This window comes from Bos javanicus, chromosome 5 (assembly GCF_032452875.1).
Source record: "Bos javanicus breed banteng chromosome 5, ARS-OSU_banteng_1.0, whole genome shotgun sequence".
In the NCBI taxonomy this organism is placed as follows: Eukaryota; Metazoa; Chordata; class Mammalia; order Artiodactyla; family Bovidae; genus Bos; species Bos javanicus.
The window spans coordinates 41,966,776-41,986,490 of NC_083872.1; the positions used below are offsets into that span (position 1 = coordinate 41,966,776).

The 19,715-nt window shown below is 34.1% G+C and overlaps 1 protein-coding gene across 1 annotated transcript in view; it reads left to right on the forward strand.

Annotated features, from left to right (window-relative positions):
* ABCD2 (ATP binding cassette subfamily D member 2) overlaps positions 1-19,715 on the forward strand; it is a 92,480-nt gene that overhangs the window by 14,255 nt on the left and 58,510 nt on the right. Inside the window, exons 4-7 of the mRNA XM_061416464.1 lie at positions 2,606-2,727; positions 5,494-5,662; positions 6,370-6,464; positions 14,120-14,265. Coding sequence (XP_061272448.1) covers positions 2,606-2,727; positions 5,494-5,662; positions 6,370-6,464; positions 14,120-14,265 — 532 coding nt within the window. The remainder of the gene's footprint in view (positions 1-2,605; positions 2,728-5,493; positions 5,663-6,369; positions 6,465-14,119; positions 14,266-19,715) is intronic.

The window sequence follows — 19,715 nt, forward strand, 5'->3', positions numbered from 1 at the left end:
AAGTACTAATAAGATGAGAATATAATGCTAACTATTAAATCCTTAAATGCAGAACGTTTGAAAAAATATTGAAAATATTTGGTAAGGAAAATGAAATGTGTCTACCTAGCATACAAAATAGGTGAGGGCTTTAGGTTGTGAGTTTATATGTCTAACAGACACTAAGAAATCTGACCTTATCATAGAAGTCACATAGTTCCCTACTGTGTGTATGATAAAATACTCCTGCACTGCTTTTAAACCACCTGCTAAAGAACAATTAGTAGAATAAAAATATCAAATGAAATCTTTCCGGAGCTATTTGTGATTTTGTTACAAATTTGCAAGTTTAAAAGCTTGGAGAAAACCCAGTAGGTGTTAGTCTGCCAAAGTAGTATAGAAAGTAGCATCCTATACCAGACAGCAGTCTGTCTGTGCTAGTGTTCTCTTTTTAATACAGACTGTCAGTGAAAGCTGTTATTCAAACCCCTAACTGATAAAATCCCATAATTAGTTTAGCCAGATTCTCTGCGTCAAAACTATTTTAGCACTTTAACTGATATAGCAATCACTATTTTGGTAGCTTGCTGAGAGTCCTTTGTTAATTTTTTGTGGCTGTCTAAATTTTGCCACACATTTAAATGTTCTTTAGTATATGAAGATTCTGTTCCCAGTTTATCCAATCATGTCTTTCTTTTCTTACTTACACTAACTCTTATAGCCTTTCTTTGTACAACTAACTTCCAGGGAAACAAAAATAATTCTCTAAAGCAGTGCTCAATAGCCAAACCAGGAGGTTCCCATGAACTCATGGTTGTTCTGATTCTCAAAATAAAATCAGTGCTTGCCACCAACCAATACTGTAACTTGACCAAGTTATTTATTCAATTGGCATTGCCTGAAATTTCTCTTCCCCGAGGTATTGCTTATGCTGTACTTGTGATCTTTTAAAATTTTATGCTGTCTTCAAGCCCTCACTCACAGTCTGTTTCTCCATGAAGCATTTTCTGTCTCTTTCATCAAGAAATTATTTTCGTCTCTTTCAAATTCATCACACTAACTCTCCTCATAGGTTGCCCTGCATTGTTATTTGGAAACTTGTCTTCTCTCCTACCAAACTGTAAGCTCCCTAAGGAGAGTTTGAAAAGCACATTTAATCCTTGCATGTCCTATAGCACCTTGCCTAATTTCTTGTAAATCTTGCTGTTCAGTGAATATCTGCTGAATGAATTTACCTTCTATTATGCATGGATCCCTTTCAGACTCAGCTGAGCTGTCTATGAGCAAGTAAAGGTGAAAGTATCTGATAATTATATCTGGGCACATGTTAAATACTTGCATTGTCAGGGAGAAAAAAAAAGCCCTTTTTTGCTGAGATAAATCCAGATGAAATAAATATCACAGTGGCTATGATATATGGCTATATTATTCTAATTTCCTTCATTAATTTATAGCTTTCAATTTTGAACTTTGGTGATAGTCTGTAGAAAGACTGGATGGAGAATCAAATTGATGGCAAGATAAAAGTAATGACCTCGAGAGAATAATTTTGAAGAGCAAGACTAAACTTGCTAAATATAAAATAACAACACTTACAAAAAATAATAATGCCTAACATTTAAGACGGAGAAGGTAATGGCAACCCACTCCAGTACTCTTGCCTGGAAAATCCATGGACGGAGGAGCCTGATAGGCTGCAGTCCATGGGGTCGCTAAGAGTCGGACACGACTAAGCGACTTCACTTTCACTTTTCATTTTCATGCATTGGAGAAGGAAATGGCAACCCACTCCAGTGTTCTTGCCTGGAGAATCCCAGGGACAGGGGCGCCTGATGAGCTGCCGTCTATGGGGTCGCAGAGTTGGAAATAACTGAAGCGACTTAGCAGCAGCAGCAGCAACATTTAAGAGCGATTATTATAAGCTACGGATTAGGCTAGCATCGAATAGTAGGTTCTAAACACTCTGGTGAGTTAAGAAGAGTGAATAACTTATATATATGCCCCTTAAATAACTTATAGTCCACTAGCAAAGCCAGACGAGGATTTCCAGGGAAACCTGTATTAAATAGTTAACTGTTTAAGAAAGAGCTCGGCACAAAGGAAAGTATATTAAAATCAGAAGAAATTGTATATGCAAATACTAGACAGTAAACAGAATTTTACCTGTTTGGGTGTTGCTGAACTATAGGGTGAAAGTTGAAATGAGTAGACAGAGGTAGATTATGATGGTCAGCTACTTTGCATTTCTTTTAAAAGAAATCACACTAGAAATGTTTGCTTAGATTCCAGTTAGTGGTTTTTTTATTGACTGAATCAGTAGCATTTTTTTACCTGGCTGTAATAGAGCAGGGAGTTGAATTTGGTAAGGGTTAAAAGAATGCTTAATGAAAATTGTCTTAATATCTATAGATTTAATTCTTCTAACTCTCCTAGAAAAATAAGACAAAGGAAGATTTGAATAAAATCTGGTACAAATACTATATTTGTAATAATTCATTAATTTCTAGGAAATCCTGGTACTAATGAAAAGTTCACATATGATTGAGTCACAGCTTGAATCAAAACTCAGTATAAAATAAAACATTTAGTTACTTAAAAAATTCAATAGTTTTTAATTTGCTTTTAGATCTAGAGGATGGTCAGAAACAAGCTATGGTTAGTGAACGGACAGAAGCCTTTACCACTGCTCGAAATTTATTGGCTTCTGGAGCTGATGCTATTGAAAGGATTATGTCTTCATACAAAGAGGTACTTGTATTTCTTGTCAGTTTGATTTAAATAAGATGTATGAAAATCAAGCAAAAATGTAAATTACTACATATATTTATTGTTTTGGAAACACCTATTCTCTAGCAAAAACTGCTAAGAGTAAAATCAAGATAAAGGACAAGTCCCAAGTGTATTTATTATCTTTCAGTTTTTATACTCTCAATTGTCAACTCCTCTTTTTCTGTCTGTAGTATAACATATTTGTTTTTTAAATTTTACTAAGAGGCCTTTTGGTATGCATTCTGGAGTGAGAATGTCTCAATTTAAATTCCTGCTCCAGTGTTTGCAAATTATTTGAACTCAACCTGTTTGTGTCTATTTCTTCATCTGTAAAATAGGGATAATGAAGGTGATGACTTTGTAGAGTTATGATAGTAAGCACTTTTATAAATGTTAGCCAATAATATTACTTATACACCTTACAAACTTTTACTTATCCCTCAAGTCGACCACATATAAGAAACCCTTTTGTGATTCCACTTTCTTTTTGAAGCCTGGGTCTTCCTTCTTTGTGCTCATAGTACACCTGGTGCTTTACCACATTGTAATTGTTTATTTCCTGCTTGAGACCCTGAGTGGAAAGCAGGAATTATCTTATTCATCTTTACATTTTTAACATCTATTTTAATGTTTAGATTGTATATGGTCAGTAAATGTTTCCTGAAAGAATGGTAGTACGATCTACAAACAGACCTACAGATATCACAGGGTTAAGATTAAAAGTCGCTCTTTTCAATTCAGATATTAAATAATATTCCCATGGATAGTCATTCTTGCTATTAATGACTCCTGTGGCTTTTGTATCTATATAGATTGCCAGAGCATCATTATAAATTTATCTGCCTATTAAATTATCCTTGAATAAATTATATAAGATAGTTGCAAAGTTTGTGATTTGCTGACAGAACTTTTCAGTTTCTTTCAACAACTGATTTATTGAATTTTTTTTTAAAAGATAAAACCAGTTGTTTAGGGCCATAAAGCAAAACAGCTCAAAAAATTTTTTTCAAATAGTAATTTTGATAATCTGGAGACATAGCTTTGAGGGTAGGTTTTTTGATCTAATAAATTTCTTATTAAAATTAAATGACAAATCAAAATTTTATACAATTCACATTCAAATACTTTGCTAAGTCACAGAGAGAATATCAATTTGTTTTTCTAGAGTGTCTCCAACATAAGAAATGATTGCATTTTGTTTTATTTTGACTGTATGTGCATTGAATCATAGAATTTTCACTTCTAAAGAATCTTATTATTGCTGTGAAAGCACATGAAAGCATCATGGTTTTCCACTAGCTCTGAAGGGAACCAGATTTCTTTTTAGAGAAACCCCCTTTTCATATATCTTGAAGTAATTTGTCGGCAATCGCATTCTCATTTTTTTTTTTTTTTTTACACTCTTGGCCCATTCACCTCTGCATCCTGTTATACTAACTCAGTGCCTTCTGCCTTTTTCAATTGACCTCCAAATATGTTTAGATTTGTTTTACACAAATATATTTTCCTGTATTTCTTTTGGATCCATATTTTGTTAATCCTTAGTGCTGTTTACCTCCACTTGGAAACTCAAAAAATTCTTCTAGGAAATGTTTTAGAAACTATCCTATATAATAAGTATAACATTAATATACAGAAATGAAATACTCATCTGATTATAGACCTCTCACATGGTAGAAACAAGTGGCAGAAGGCTTTTAATGATAATACCTGTTCATTCCCTGCTTTAGTTTTGTACTCACAAAAATCTTACACAAATATTGGTATTATATTAGTCCACAGTTTACTGTTTACATGGTATTTATTAGTGACATGCCTTTCTTATTGATACCAATATCCTACTAAACAATTCTATAAGGGAATGTTTTTTATTGCGCCCTTTATGTTGAGAAAGATGGTCTTAACAGGACATGAATCACCTTTCACATGAGTCACCTTGATAACGAAGTGTTCTTTTAATAGAAAAGTAGCAGAGATTCAACCTAAATTGGACAACCGGCAGAATAGGAGCAAGACACCATTTTATTGAGTCTTTTAACTAAAACAAAGATTTACCTCATAATCTCATCTAGAAAAAAGTCATATTTAATGTTTCTCTTTGGGCATATACATCATGTTTGGCTTGAAAAGAAACTGAATCTTGGGATTAGGCCTGAAAAGAATTTGAAGTTTTTCACTGAGCTGACTCCATGTTGGTATCTTCTAGCAGGGGTAAATTTAGGAATTTTGCGCCTAATTTAGGAATTTTGATAACCACTTTGACTTAGATTATTTCTTAACAAGAAAAAAATGCATTTTTCTTCTTAAAATCTTCTATTTTAAATTGAAAAAACATATCAAAATAATTTCATTGAATGAATTTAAGCTTTACACAAAACTTCTAATTTCTGGAAATCAAGTGTTCATGTAAATGGAGCCAAATCAAAAAATCGATTGAAAGACTTTGGAAGATTTTTAAGTCTCATTAATATTCTGAAATCTTTACATGTCACTCTGAATCCTGACTTGAATAAATAATTTTGATGAGTTTTGTAATTCCAGTCAAGCTTAAACTGTCAACTTGCTATGCTTTTTCTTGGTAAGCTTTTTAGTGCTGCTAGTTTTAGTTATCAGATATGCTTACCTATTTTTCACATAATAAAATAAGACCTTTAACATTAAATCAAGAATCCTATGTGATTGCATATTTGTTTAAAAGTCTGTCTTGAGTATATTAACTATTTTATATCACTGCGTTGGTTTTAGATAACTGAATTAGCAGGCTATACTGCTCGAGTATACAACATGTTTTGGGTTTTTGATGAAGTAAAAAGAGGCATTTATAAGAGAACTGCTGTCTTGCAAGAGTGTGAAAACCATAGCAAGGGTGGAGCTAACATAGAAATACCCCTCAGTGAGACACTGGAAATCAAAGGTATTAAACTCAAATGTTTTTGTACATCTATATTTTAGGTGTTTATCAACAGAACCAAGGTATTTTAGAAGATAGCTAAGGAACCAACATTTAGTTATTTAAACAATTATTCCTAAAGTTAGTGCTGTATATTGAGGAGTAGTGACTAAAATTATCATAAAAAATACTATACTACTTTTAAGATAAAATGTCTAGAATAATTCCTGGAAACTGTACATATGGCAGAATGATTTTTTTTTTGCTTTTAAAATTCAAATAATAGAATTAATGTTATATTATTCTCTTTTATTCTATCATTTGATTTTGTTATTGTAGTTTTAAAGATTGTTTTCTATGTCTTTGTTTCCTTTCTGCAGCATTGTTTTTTTTTTCTGTAGGAAAGTTTAATTTAGAGAAATAAGTAGTTATAAACAATGTAGCTAATACCAGATAGAGTTTATCTTTGCTCTCATTTTGATGTTAACATCATATTATTGTAGAATAATATTTCTGGGAAAGATAGTCCAAATAGATACATCAAAATGTGCAAGTTTACATTAGACTTTGTTTTAGATATAGATATCCATATTTGCATTCATTTCTATAACTTATTTCTGTGAATTATCTTTATAGTAAATTTATCTGTTATGCTGCATTATACTTTAAGTTATTTAATTAGCAATAACACATGATACCTTTTGAAATGTAAACTGTTCCTTAACTTATAGGAAAAGTTATTGATGTGGAGCATGGAATTATTTGTGAAAATGTTCCCATAATTACACCAACGGGAGAAGTGGTGGCTTCCAGACTAAACTTCAAAGTAAGATGATATTCAAGAATCTTCTGATTTTTGCCAACACACTAATATAAAAGAACTCAGAATTCTTGTACCTTATATTAAATACTTGGAGGAAGCATATGGAAAGGAGGGGAAATCAAGAAAGGTAGGCATAGTGACTCAATTACAGAATCAGTTACTTCCTCAGAAAGCAGAAAGAAAGAGAAATTTAATTTCTACTGCTTTATTGCCTGGTTGAAAATTAAAATTACAGTACCCTGAGAGCCTAAACAAGGTAACTTTGGGGAGCAATAGGAAATTTCCTCAGAAATTAATATCCAGAAATAAATTCTAATTTTTTTTCCTTATAGGAATTACTCAAGTAATATAAGCCTATATTGTTACATATTTACTAAAATATGAGAGAAGAGGTAATCAGCAAGTTTACATTAAATTTATAAGTTTAACTTATATTTTCAATAACTACATCTTCTATTAGGAAAAAATAATCAGAAGATTCACAAATTTGAATTTAGTTCTTAATTCTGTTGATAATAGTTATTTATTGTTTAATACTCTGTCTTGATTATAAAAACTAAGGTGTAAAAATAGCTAATAAATCTGAGACCCTGATTTAAAGCATTATAAAATTCAAATGTGCATTTTGGAATTCAAATGCAAAATAATTGGCTGATAAGTAGAATGAAGTTATCTGCGCTTAGTTCAAACAATGACATGATTAGACCTAATAACAGAATTAGAAATATGACCATATATGTACATTTAATGATTTTAATGTGAACCTTAGTCTAGGTTTAATTATTTAAAGATGTATTTGCAAATTCATTAGGCTGCTGGAAGAGCATGAGAAGTACTAAACAGAGGGAAATTTTATGTTAATAAAAGTGAGAGAAATTGTGTTTTAACTACAATTTGATTGGGCTCTGTTTTTCAATTTATAGACCTTTAGAGCAGCAATAAGGGGCCTCCCTGTGCCTCATTGGTAAAGAAACCTCCTGCATTGCAGGAGATGCAGGAGATGGGGGTTCAATCCCTGGGTTGGGAAGATCCCCTGCAGTAAGGCAGGGCAACCTACTGCAGTATTCTTGCCTGGAGAATCCTATGGACAAGAAGAGCCTGGTGGGCTACAGTCCATAGGGTTGCAAAGAGTCGGACATGACCGAAGTGACTGAGTCACAGAGCAGTGATGAGTGCTAATGATACAGCATAGTCTTAAATAGACTTAAAATAAAGCCTTTAAAGAGTCCTACACTGCATATTTATCAATACTTTAGCAATTTATATTTTATGAGTTTTGCATGAGGTTTTCATCAGGTTGGGTTTCATAATATCAATTCTGGTTGCTCCCTTTATTAAATAAAGGAAGAGTCTTGAATTCTGCCACCTACTAACTACATTATTGTGGACACATCACACTCTTTCTGTGAAAAAATTCAAAACTCAGTATATTTTTATATAAAATGAAGTTTTAAATAATCTAGTATAAGTGTCATGAATTTGGAGGCCGTGCAAAGGTATATATTAATATAGTATACTTTTATGATAATTGTTTATTTCGAAGTCAGGCAGTTTTATTTAAAGTCTCAGGTTGCTAAAGTATAATAGAAAATTCTGTTCCCTCTACATGGATTAATAAGTAAACAGGTTTCTAGAGGAAAATGTACTCTTTCTTATGTTTGCCTTTTGGAATTGAAAAACCATTTGGAGAAGAAAATTTTGGTAAATGTAGGAATTCTTTTGCCTAACATTCACTGTTTACTAAACATCAAAAAACTTATGCTAAAAATAATATGAATGTAGAAAAGTCTTCTATTAAACTCAAAATGTGTTAAATTTATGAGAATTCCCAGTAGAGAATGATTCTATTAAATATTTTGCTTACATACCTTTTGTCATGGCACATACCTTTAAAAATCATTTAAAAAGTATATATGCTTCTACAAAGTTAAACTTTCTTAATCCTCTTTCTATTGAAAGAGCAGTGCAAATTACAAAAATAATTTTTTCCGGGTTCTTTCCCAAATATTTTTTAAACTTTATTCTATCAAAATAGCATTTCAGTTTGGCTAAAATTCAGTTCAGTTAAGTTCAGTCATTCAGTCGTGTCCGACTCTTTGTGACCCCATGAATCGCAAAATGCCAGGCCTCCTTGTCCATCACCAACTCCCAAAGTTTACCCAAACTCATGTCCATCGAGTCGGTGATGCCATCCAGCCATCTCATCCTCTGTCGTCCCCTTCTCCTCCTGGCCCCAATCCCTCCCAGCATCAGGGTATTTTCCAGTGAGTCAACTCTTTGCATGAGGTGGCCAAAGTATTGGAGTTTCAGCTTCAGCATCAGTCCTTCCAGTGAACACCCAGGACTGGTCTCCTTTAGGATGGACTGGTTGGATCTCCTTGCAGTCCAAGGGACTCTCAAGAGTCTTCTCCAGCACCACAGTTCAAAAGCATCAATTCTTCTGCACTCAGCTTTCTTCATAGTTCTACTCTCACATCCATACATGATCACTGATAAAACCATAGCCTTGACTAGCCATTACTTTGTTGGCAAAGTAATGTCTCTGCTTTTGAATATGCTATCTAGGTTGGTCAGAACTTTGCTTCCAAGGCTACAATTAAGGAGAAAAAATATCTGCAGTCAGATTTTATAGACTCAACCTTGCTCCTGTCGTATGTCCTTGTGTTGCTGCTGCTGCTGCTGCTAAGTCGCTTCAGTTATGTCCGACTCTGTGCAACCCCCATAGACGGCAGCACACCAGGCTCCCCCGTCCCTGGGATTCTCAAGGCAAGAACACTGGAGTGGGTTGCCATTTCCTTCTCCAATGCATGAAAATGAAAAGTGAAAGTGAAGTCACTCAGTCGTGTCCGACTCTAGCGACCCCATGGACTGCAGCCTACCAGGCTCCTCCGTCCATGGGATTTTCCAGGCAAGAGTACTGGAGTGGGTTGCCATTGCTTGGCTATCTTTATTGCCTGGAATGCTCTTCTGCCAGATCTGACTGGTTGCTTGTTGTCACAGGCTAAACCAAAATGTTGCCTCCTCAAAGAGGACTTCCCTGAAGCACCTAATCAAAAGAAGCCCCACCCCACCCCACCCCACCAGCTTCACAATGCCACTATGTTTCCGTAATACATCATCCTTTTTTGCTATCACAATAGCATTTATAACTAGTTAATTTTTTGTTCTTGTGTATATTGTAATCTTTGCCATTGAAATACAAGCTACACAAGAACAGAAACTTTGTCTTGGGCAGCACTATATCCTCTGTGCCTAGAAGAGTGTCAAACACATGTCAATATCTGCTAGGGAAATTTCTAATTACTTAGAATATGAATTTGAACCATTTTTGCTTTACATGTACTTATTACATACATTCTTAGTTATTTTATCTAATCTAACCTTCATATCAGCCCTTTTTCCTTCCCATCTTCCCTTTCTCTCCCCACTACCTTCTTTCAACAAAAAGATTTTAGCTTATGTTATACACAGCAAATATTTAATGGATATATATGGAACTGGTTCCTTACACTGACATTATACAAGTAATATGATGCTCTTTTATCTTTGAGTATTAAACATGATATATTCTATATCATGGACACTTAGATATTTGTATCTATACTGTGTGAAGCCACATCTACAGACATACTGTAAATTGCTGCCTCTTGTATATTCATTTTTAATTTATTTTTCTTAAAATGTATATCTTATTGAAGTATAGTTGACTTTCAATGTTTCAGGCGCACAGCAAAGTGATTCAGTTATACATATACACATATATTAATTTTGAAATTATTTTCTATTATAGGTTATTACAAGATATTAACTATAGTTCCCTCTGAAAAGAAAGTGAAAGTTGCTCAGTTTCATCTGACTCTTTGTCACCCCATGCACTATACAGTCCATGGAATTCTCCAGGCCAGAATACTGGAGTGGGTAGCCTTTCCCTTCTCCAGGGGATCTTCCCAACCCAGGGATTGAATCCAGGTCTCCTGCATTGCAGTTGGATTCTTTACCAACTGAGCTATGAGGGTAGCCCATACTATATAGCATAGTTCCCTCTGCTATATGGTAAACCTTTGTTGCTTATTACATATCTATTTTTTTAATTAGAAATCTAGCATTCTACTAGATTCTAACATTCTATCCATACTAAGTCAAAGAAGTGGAATCAAAATGTTATAAATTTTTTAGTTAGGCAAAAATTTGTAAGTTTTTAAAAATATGTATATTATATGTATTTTATATATATATATACATACACATACACACAAAAGCTTTTCTACTATGCTTAATAAAGGCTTGAGAAAAAACATTAAGAACAAAAGTAGACATAGAAAAGTGATAAACATAAGCTAAATGAAATGGGAGCACTGAATATGAAATAGAAAAAAATGAAACAAACTAGATAAAAGTAAAATATCATCATATAGTCCAGTTGGTTTTAAACATGACTGCTTATTAGAAACATATCTGGAGATCTGGATTAAAAAAGCAGTGCAATACCTGGGCATTTGTAATTTTCAAAAGATTTTAAGATAATTCTGATATGCATCTGGATTTTAAAAAGTGATTTCAGGTTTTTCTATTAAATCCTAACTTTGGAGATATATAATTCCATTATTTTTCTGTTGACCAATCATGATACAATGGTATTAAGTGAGTAATGGTTACATAGTCATAATAATAAAAGATAATTATCAGTTTTCATGATCAATATCCAGACAAAAAATAAAAGATAATTACAATTGCAAGTCATAATGGAAACGTGAATAACTTAACAATATAAAAAAATTTTTGTTCAAATTGGGGGAGGGGTGGTCAAGCAGAGTGAGTGATAACTGGAAGTCCAAACATGCACATGTTTTCGTCTGCCCAACCAGTCTATGTCTTTTGGTTGGTGCATTTAATCCATTTACAGAAGTAATTATTGATATGTATGATCCTATTACCATTTTCTTAATTGTTTTGGTATTTTTTTTCCTATAGGTCTTTTCCTTCTCTTGTTTCCTGCCTAGAGAAGTTCCTTTAGCATTCATTTTAAAGCTGGTTTCGTGGTGCTGAATTCTCTTAAATTTGCTTGTCTGGAAAGCTTTTGATTTCTCCCTCACATCTGAATGAGAGTCTTGCTGGGTAGAGTATTGTGGTCTGTAGGCTCTTCCCTTTCATCACTTTAAATATATCATGCCATTCCCTTCTGGCTTATAGGGTTTTCATTGAGAAATCAGCTGATAATGTGATGGGAGTTCCCTTGTATGTTATTTGTCATTTTTCCCTTGCTGATTTGAATATTTTTTCTTTGTCTTTAATAAGTTTTTGACAGCTTGATTACTGTATGCCTCAGTGTGTTCCTCCTTGGATTTATTCTACCTGGGATTTTCTGTGCTTCCTAGACTTGGTTGACTATTTCCTTTCCCATATTAAGGAAATTTTCAGCTATTATCTCTTCAAACATTTTCTCAGATCCTATTTCTCTCTCTTCTTCTGGGACCCCTATAATGTGAATCTTGGTTTGTTTAATGTTGTCCCAGAGTCTCTTAGGCTGCCTTCATTTCTTTTCATTCTTTTATCTATATTCTGTTCTGCGGCAGTGATTTCTACAATTCTGTCCTCCAGGTTGTTTATCTGTTCTTCTGCCTATAATTCTGCTATTAATTCCTTCTAGTATATTATTAATCTCTGTTTGTTTATCCTTTAGTTCTTGTAGGTCTTTGGTAAATATTTCTTGCATCTTCGCCATTGTTTTTCTGAGATCTTGCATCATCTTCTCTATCATTATTCTGAATTATTTTTCTGAAAGTTTGCCTATCCCAACATAATTTAGTTGGTTTTCTGGGGCTTTTATCTTGTCCCTTCATCTGGGACATAACTTTCTGCTTTTTCATCCTGATTAACTTTCTGTAAGATGGTTTTTGTTTAGCTGCTGTGGGACTGCTGCTTCTTGCTTCTTCTGTCTGCCCTCTGATAGATGAGGCTTCCTGATGGGAGGGATTGGCAGTGGGAAAAACTGGGTCTTGCTCTGGTGGACAGGGCCTTGCTCAGTAAAGCTTTAATCTAATTATCTGCTGATAGGAGGGGTTGGTTCCCCTCCCTGATAGTTGTTTGGCTGTAAGTGATCTAGCCCTGGGGTCTGTGGTCTCTCTGATAGGGTTAAACCCCAAGAGGGCTTACACCAAGGGAGACCTTCCTAGCCTGCTGCTGCCAGTGCCCTCGTTCTTGTAGTGAGTCCCTGCTGACCCAGGCCTCCACAGGAGGCCCTCCAACTCTAGCAAGTAGTTTTGGTTCAGTCTCCTGTGGGGTCACTACTCCTTTTCTCTGGGTATTGGTGTGCACAAGACTTTGTTTATGCCCTCCATTACTGGAGTCTTTGTTTCCCTCAGTCATGTAGAAGTCCTATAATCAAATTCTACTGGCCTTCAAGGCCAGATTCCCTAGGGATTCCCAGTCCCTTTGTCAGATTCCCCAGGCTGGGAAGCCTGATGTAGTATTCAGAACCTTCTTAACAGTTGGAGAACTTCCTTGGTATTATTGTTCTCCAGTTTCTGGGTCACCCACTTGGCAGGTATGGGATTTGATTTTATCACGATTGAGCCCCCCTCTCCTACTGTCTTGCTGTGGCTTCTTCTTTGTCTTTGGAAGTGGGGTATCTTTTTTTGGTGAGTTCCAGCATCCTCCTCTCGATGGTTGTTCAACAGCTAGTTGCAATTTTGGTGCTCTCATAGAAGGAAATGAGCACATGCCTTCTACTCTGCCATTTTGAACCAGAAGCCTATAATCATTTTTTAATCACTGATGATAAAATATCATTTATTCTAAAAAGTAAATCAAATTTTTGAATGATGTTTCTTTTTCTTGATCTTCACAATACCTTTTAAATACCAGATTGATAACTTCTTGATTCTATTGGGTGGAATGGGAGCTCATGAAATTCGGCTGTTTAAATTTAAATGATAAATAAGATGAAAGATTCTAAGAAAAGTATCCAATCAACATGGATATGTTGTTTTTTTATGTGTGTGTGTGTGTATATATATATGTGTATATATATATATTTTTTTGTTTGTTTTAATTCATCCATAGGCATTAGACTATATTACAGTCCTCATGCTTATTTCTGTCTTAATTTGGTAAACCTATTTTCTCTCTCTGTGAATAAAGGAAAATTAGGTTCATTTTATGTCTCTCATTATGCTCTTTTATAATTTCTATAACATTTCAGACTACTGAATTAAACAACCTAGCTAGCTCTTAGAAAAACTAGTTTGTAGCTAGTTAACTTCAACTTACAAATACAGCAAAGTTGTATTTTAATTGTTTCATCAAATATTAATATTAAATAAATTTAATCTATTCTAATTTAAATTAAATTTTTACAGTTTCTTATTCCCACATGATAATGTTCCTTAATATCTGTGTAGTATGTGATGACAAAACCACAATGAAAATTTGGGGAAGTGAGTGCTCATTTCAAGGAGATCCATTATCTTTGGAACTGGACTGTTTTGTGATGCTTTTAGCTTCAGAGCCAAATTTGATATTCTCAATCCTGGATATATTTATCTTTTATTTCTTTTCCTAGGTTATCATGTGTTTAAAAGTTTTTAAAAATCACTTAAATGCTGACAGATGAAATAATTTTTAAATATTGTAATTCCTAATTTTATCTCTTATTGTAGGTAGAAGAAGGAATGCATCTTTTGATAACTGGTCCCAATGGTTGTGGGAAAAGTTCTCTCTTCAGAATTTTAAGTGGGCTCTGGCCTGTCTATGAAGGAGTCCTATATAAACCACCTCCACAACATATGTTCTATATTCCACAAAGGTGGGTAAAGTTTTTTATATCACAAGGAAAAATTTTCTTTTGCTTTTGAATTAATTATCTTGATTCTTTAAGCTCTTCTGCAAGTAATCTTTCAAGCATTTTTTTGAGATAAACTATTAAGGAAATAAATATTATCCTAAAAATTTTTGTTACTGCTTTGACTACAGTAGTGTCCAGGAAAATACCAATTCTTTTCATTTTCACTTCTTATTGTAATGAACACTCAAAGACTATAGACGTTAGCCTCAAGAAATAATAGGCTAGTCCAAACAATAATTATATTGCTTTAGACATAATCTCTATTATCTCTTCTCACAAAAATAAATAGTACTTGAATAATATGCTAGTCTTTTCATAAAGCTGCATATACTTATATGTTCTGAAATTATTCACTTATGTTTTCAGAGCCTCTGTATAGTAATCTTTATCACAGTTCTATGTAATCAATTAATGATTTAGAACTACCTTAATTAAAAATATTTTACTTTAAGAGTGAATGTAAAAGTAAGCATAGAAATATTTAAAAGTAAAATTTTTCATCTGAAATTTTTAGCTATCTTCCTTCATAACAATGTACAGATGTCTAAACAGAAACTTATACCTGAAAATTTAGAATATTCATTGTGGATGAGACAGTTAAATTTAAAGAAGAAACAGATCTCATGTTCATCTAACCCAGTAATTTTTCCCACCTTAGGTTAGGCTGACATCATAAAAGTACTTCTACTGTGCTAGAGGACTATTCTGTGGGGCCTAATCAAGCACCTATGCTGGAATTGTAGTATAAGAGCAAACATAAAAGTTCCATTAAATGTGTGCTATCACGTCTCTTTTGTTCCTTTTCCTTTGTCAGAAAGTGTTCGCACCATCCTGCCCACTGGACTAATTTTTAGATCTTATATTACAGCTATGCAGATGAGTTTTTGTGGCACTTTTTCCCTAAAGTAAAACCTATCATAGTAGTATTAAGCTATCTGAAGTGTGGAATGATGAACTGTATTAGCAATAAGAAAATATTGAATGTGAGCAGTGCTGTGAATACTTGTCTTTAACACAAAATAGATAACATCTGTGATTCCAGAATTATTGAATCTTTCTGTATTTCTTTTGGGAAACCTTCTGGATCTGAAAACTAAATAGTAGTGCCAAAGTTTAAGTTTCAGGTATTAATACATTAAGTAGACGGATTTTGATTTTCTATTTATGTTATGAAGCATAAAATTGTGAGGAAAATATTCTGTTATAGCATAGAATCAACTCCTTTAATGCAAATAGAATTATATACATAAATTTTATATTTTGAGCTATTTAAGATTTCATTTGTAATATAAAAACAGTTCTCAAATATAGCTATAACCTGAGCAATAAAAGACATTTCCAAGACTTAAAAAGTGCCTAATTAGCAAAGTCATCCTTCAGAAATGAAGGAAAAAGACTTTCCCAGACAAACAAAAGAGGAGGGAATTCATCTCCATTAGATCTGCCTTACAGGAAATGATAACAGCAGTTTTTCAAATTGAAATGAAATGATGCTAATTAGTAGCATGAAAACACATAAAAATATACAATATTAGTAAATGTAAATATATACTCAAATTCATAATACTCTAATACTGCATTATGGTGGTGTGTTAACTATCTCTTAGTATGAATGTTAAAAGATAAGAGTATTAAAATTACTATAGCTAGTATAATTTATTAATGAACACACAATATAAAAACAGGCAAACTGTGATGTTATAAACATAAAGGGGGGAGAGTAAAAGGGTAGAGGTTTTATATGCAATTGAAGTAGTTAATATAAAACTTGTAAGATGTTTTAGATATGCTTCATAGGAACCACCAGGGTTTCCCCAGTGGCTCAGCAGGTAAAGAAACATTCTGCAGTGTAGGAGACACAGGGACTGAGTTCAGTCCCTGGGTCGGAAAGATCCTCTTCAGGAAGAAATGGCAACCCGCTCCAATATTCTTACCTGGAGAATCCCATGGACAGAGGAGCCTGGCAGGCTGCAATCCATGGGGTCACAGAGTCGGACACGAATGAGCATGCACAAATTCATAGGAACCACAAAGTAAAAACCTAAAGTAGATTTACAATAGATAAAGATAAGGGAATTAGAGCATACCACTATAGAAATCACCAATTCACAAGGAAAGGCTACATGAGAGGAAGAAAGGAACAAGGGACAAAGCAACCAGAAAGCAATAACATGGCATTAGTAAGTCCTTATCTGTCAATGATTAGTTTAAATGTAAATATACTGACTTATACTGACATAAATGGCTAGAAGATATACTTTACACTGGTTACAAGACAACCACCTCAGCTTTAAAGACACACATAGACTGAAAATGAAGGGATGAAAACAAGGTATTCCATCTAAATGGAAACCAAAGGAGAACAAGGGTGGCTACACTTATATTAGAAAAATCAGATTTTAAGCCAAAAATGCTAAAAAGAGACAAAGAAGGTCATTATATAATGACAGTGGGATTAATTCATCAAGAAGATATAACAGTTGTAATATATATGCACTCTATATCAGAACACCTTAACATATTAAGCAAATACCGACAGATCTGAAAGGAGATAGACAAAAATACATTAATAGTTGGGAACATCAGTACCCCACTTTTGATGGTGGGTAAATCATCCAGACAGAAAATCAACAGGGAAATATTAGACTTGAACCATATTTTAGACCAAATGTACTTAGCAGACAAATACAGACATTCTATTCAACAGCAGTAGAATACACTTCTCAATCACATATGGGACATTCTCTAGCATATTTTATGATATGGTACAAAATAAATCTTAGCCAATTTAAGACTGTTGAAGTCATACCAAGTATTTTTCCCTTCATAATGCTATGAAACAAAGCCTATAAGAGGAGGAGGGCTGAAATTTTTACAAATATGTGGAAATGAAAACACTCCTGAGCAACCAGTGAGTCAAAGAAGGAATCAAAAAAGAAATTAAGAAATATATTGAAAAAAACGAAAATGGAAACACAATATATGAAAATCTATGGAATGTGGCAATAGCAGTTCTAAGAAGGATGCTTATAGAAATAAATGTCTAAGTTAAGAAAACAAGAGATCTCAAGTAAACCTAACTTAACATTTCAAGGATCTAGAAAAAGGGTAACAAAGTCCAAAGTTTGAAAGAGGAAGGAAATAACAAAAAGGGAAGAAATAAATGAAATAGAGACCAGAAAACAAAAGGAAAAGATCAACTAAAAAAATCAATAAATAAATGAAATAGAGACCAGAAAAGCAACAGAAAAGATCAATAAAAACTAAGAAATAATTATTTGTAAAAATAATATGAGTGAACCTTTAGCTGGACTAACAAAGAGGCAAAAAGAATAAATAAAATCAGAAAGAAGAGAGTATTACCACAGAAATACACAGGATCATTAGACTACTATAATAATATGCCACAAACTAGAAACCTAGAAGAAATGGTTAAATGTTTACAAACATAAAATTTACCAAAACTGAATCATGAAGAAGTAAAAAAACATCAGTAACAAGTATGGAAATTGAATCAGTAATCTAAAATCCCCCTGAAACAAAAACCAGTTGGTTTCTAACAGTTGTTGTTCAGTTGTTAAGTCGTGTCCGACTCTTTGTGACCCCATTGACTGTAGCATGCCAGGCTTCCCTGCCCTTCACTATCTCCCAGAGTTTGCTCAGACTCATGTCCATTCAGTCAATGGTGCCATCCAACCATCTCATTCTCTGTTGCCCCCTTCTCCTCTTGCCCTCAATCATTCCCAGTGTGAGGGTCTCTTCCAGTGAGTGAGCTCTTGGCATTAGGTGGCTAAAATATTGAAGCTTCAGCTTCAGCATCATTTCTTCCAATAAATATTCAGAGTTGATTTCCTTTAGGATTGACTGGTTTGATCTCCTTGCAGTCCAAGGGACTCTCAAGAGTCATCTCCAGCACCACAGATAAAAAACCTCAATATTTCTACACTCATCATTCTTTATGTTCCAACTCCCACATTGGTACACAACTACTGGAAAAACCATGGTTTTGACTGTATGGATCTTTGTCAGCAAAGTGATGCCTCTGCTTTTTGATATGCCATCTAGGTTTGTCATAGCTTTTCTTCCAAGGAGCAAGCATCTTTTAATTTCATGGCTGCAGTCACCATCAGCAGTGATTTTGGAGCCCAAGAAAATGAAATCTGCCACTGTTTCTATTTTTTCTCCATTTATTTGCCATGAAGTATGGGAATAGATGCTGTATTCTTAGTTTTTTGAATGTTGAGTTTTAAGTCAGCTTTTTCACTCTCCTCTTTGATCTCTATCAAGAGACTTTGGTTCCTCTTCACTTTCTGCCATTAGGATGGTATCATCTGCATATCTCAGGTTGTTATTTCTCCCAGCAATCTTGATTCCAGCTTGTGCTTCATCTATCCTGGCATTTTGCATGATGTATTCTGCATATAAGTTAAATAAACAGGGTGACAATATACAGTCTTGACTTACTCCTCTCCAAATTTTGAACCAGTCCTTTGTTCCATGTCTGGTTCTAACTGTTGCTTCTTGGCCTATATGACATGCTACAGTCAATGGGGTCGCAAAGAGTCGGACACGACTTAACAACTGAACAAGTATGGTGGTCTGGTATTTCCATCTCTTTATGATTTTTTCCACAGTTTGTTGTGATCCACACAGTGAAAGGCTTTAGCAAGGTCAGTTAGGTAGCAATATATATTTTTCTGGAATTCTCTTGCTTTTGCTATGATACAGTGGGCATTGGCAATTTGAGATCTGATTTATCTGCCTTTCCTAAATCCAGCTTGTACATCTGGAAGTTCTTGGTTCAAATACTGTTGAAGTCTAGTTTGTAGGATTTTGAGTATTACCTTACTAGCATGTGAAATGAGTGCAATTGGATGGTAGTTTGAACTCTGGCTTTGTCCTTTGGGATTGGAATGAAAACTGATTCTTTTCCAGTCCTGAAGCCACTGATGAGTTTTCCAAATTTGCTGGCATATTGAGTGCAGCACTTTCACAGCATCATCTTTTTGGATTTGAAATAGCTCCACTGGAATTCCATCACCTCAACTAGTTTTGTTCATAGTAATGCTTCCTAAGGCCCACTTGACTTCATACTCCAGAATGTCTGGCTCTAGGTGAATGACCACACATGGTTATCTGGGTCATTAAGACCTTCTTTGTATAGTTCTGTGTATTCTTGCCACCTCTTCTCAATCTCTTCTGCTTCTGTTATGTCCTTGCTTTTTCTCTCCTTTATTGTATCCATATATGCATGAAATGTTCCCTGGGTATCTCTAATTTTCTTGCAGAGCTCTCTTGTCTTTCCCATTTTATTTTTTTCCTCTATTTCTTTAAATTGTTCATTTAAGAAGGCTGTCTTATGTTTCCTTGCTATTCTTTGGAACGCTGCATTCAGTTGTGTATATCTTTCC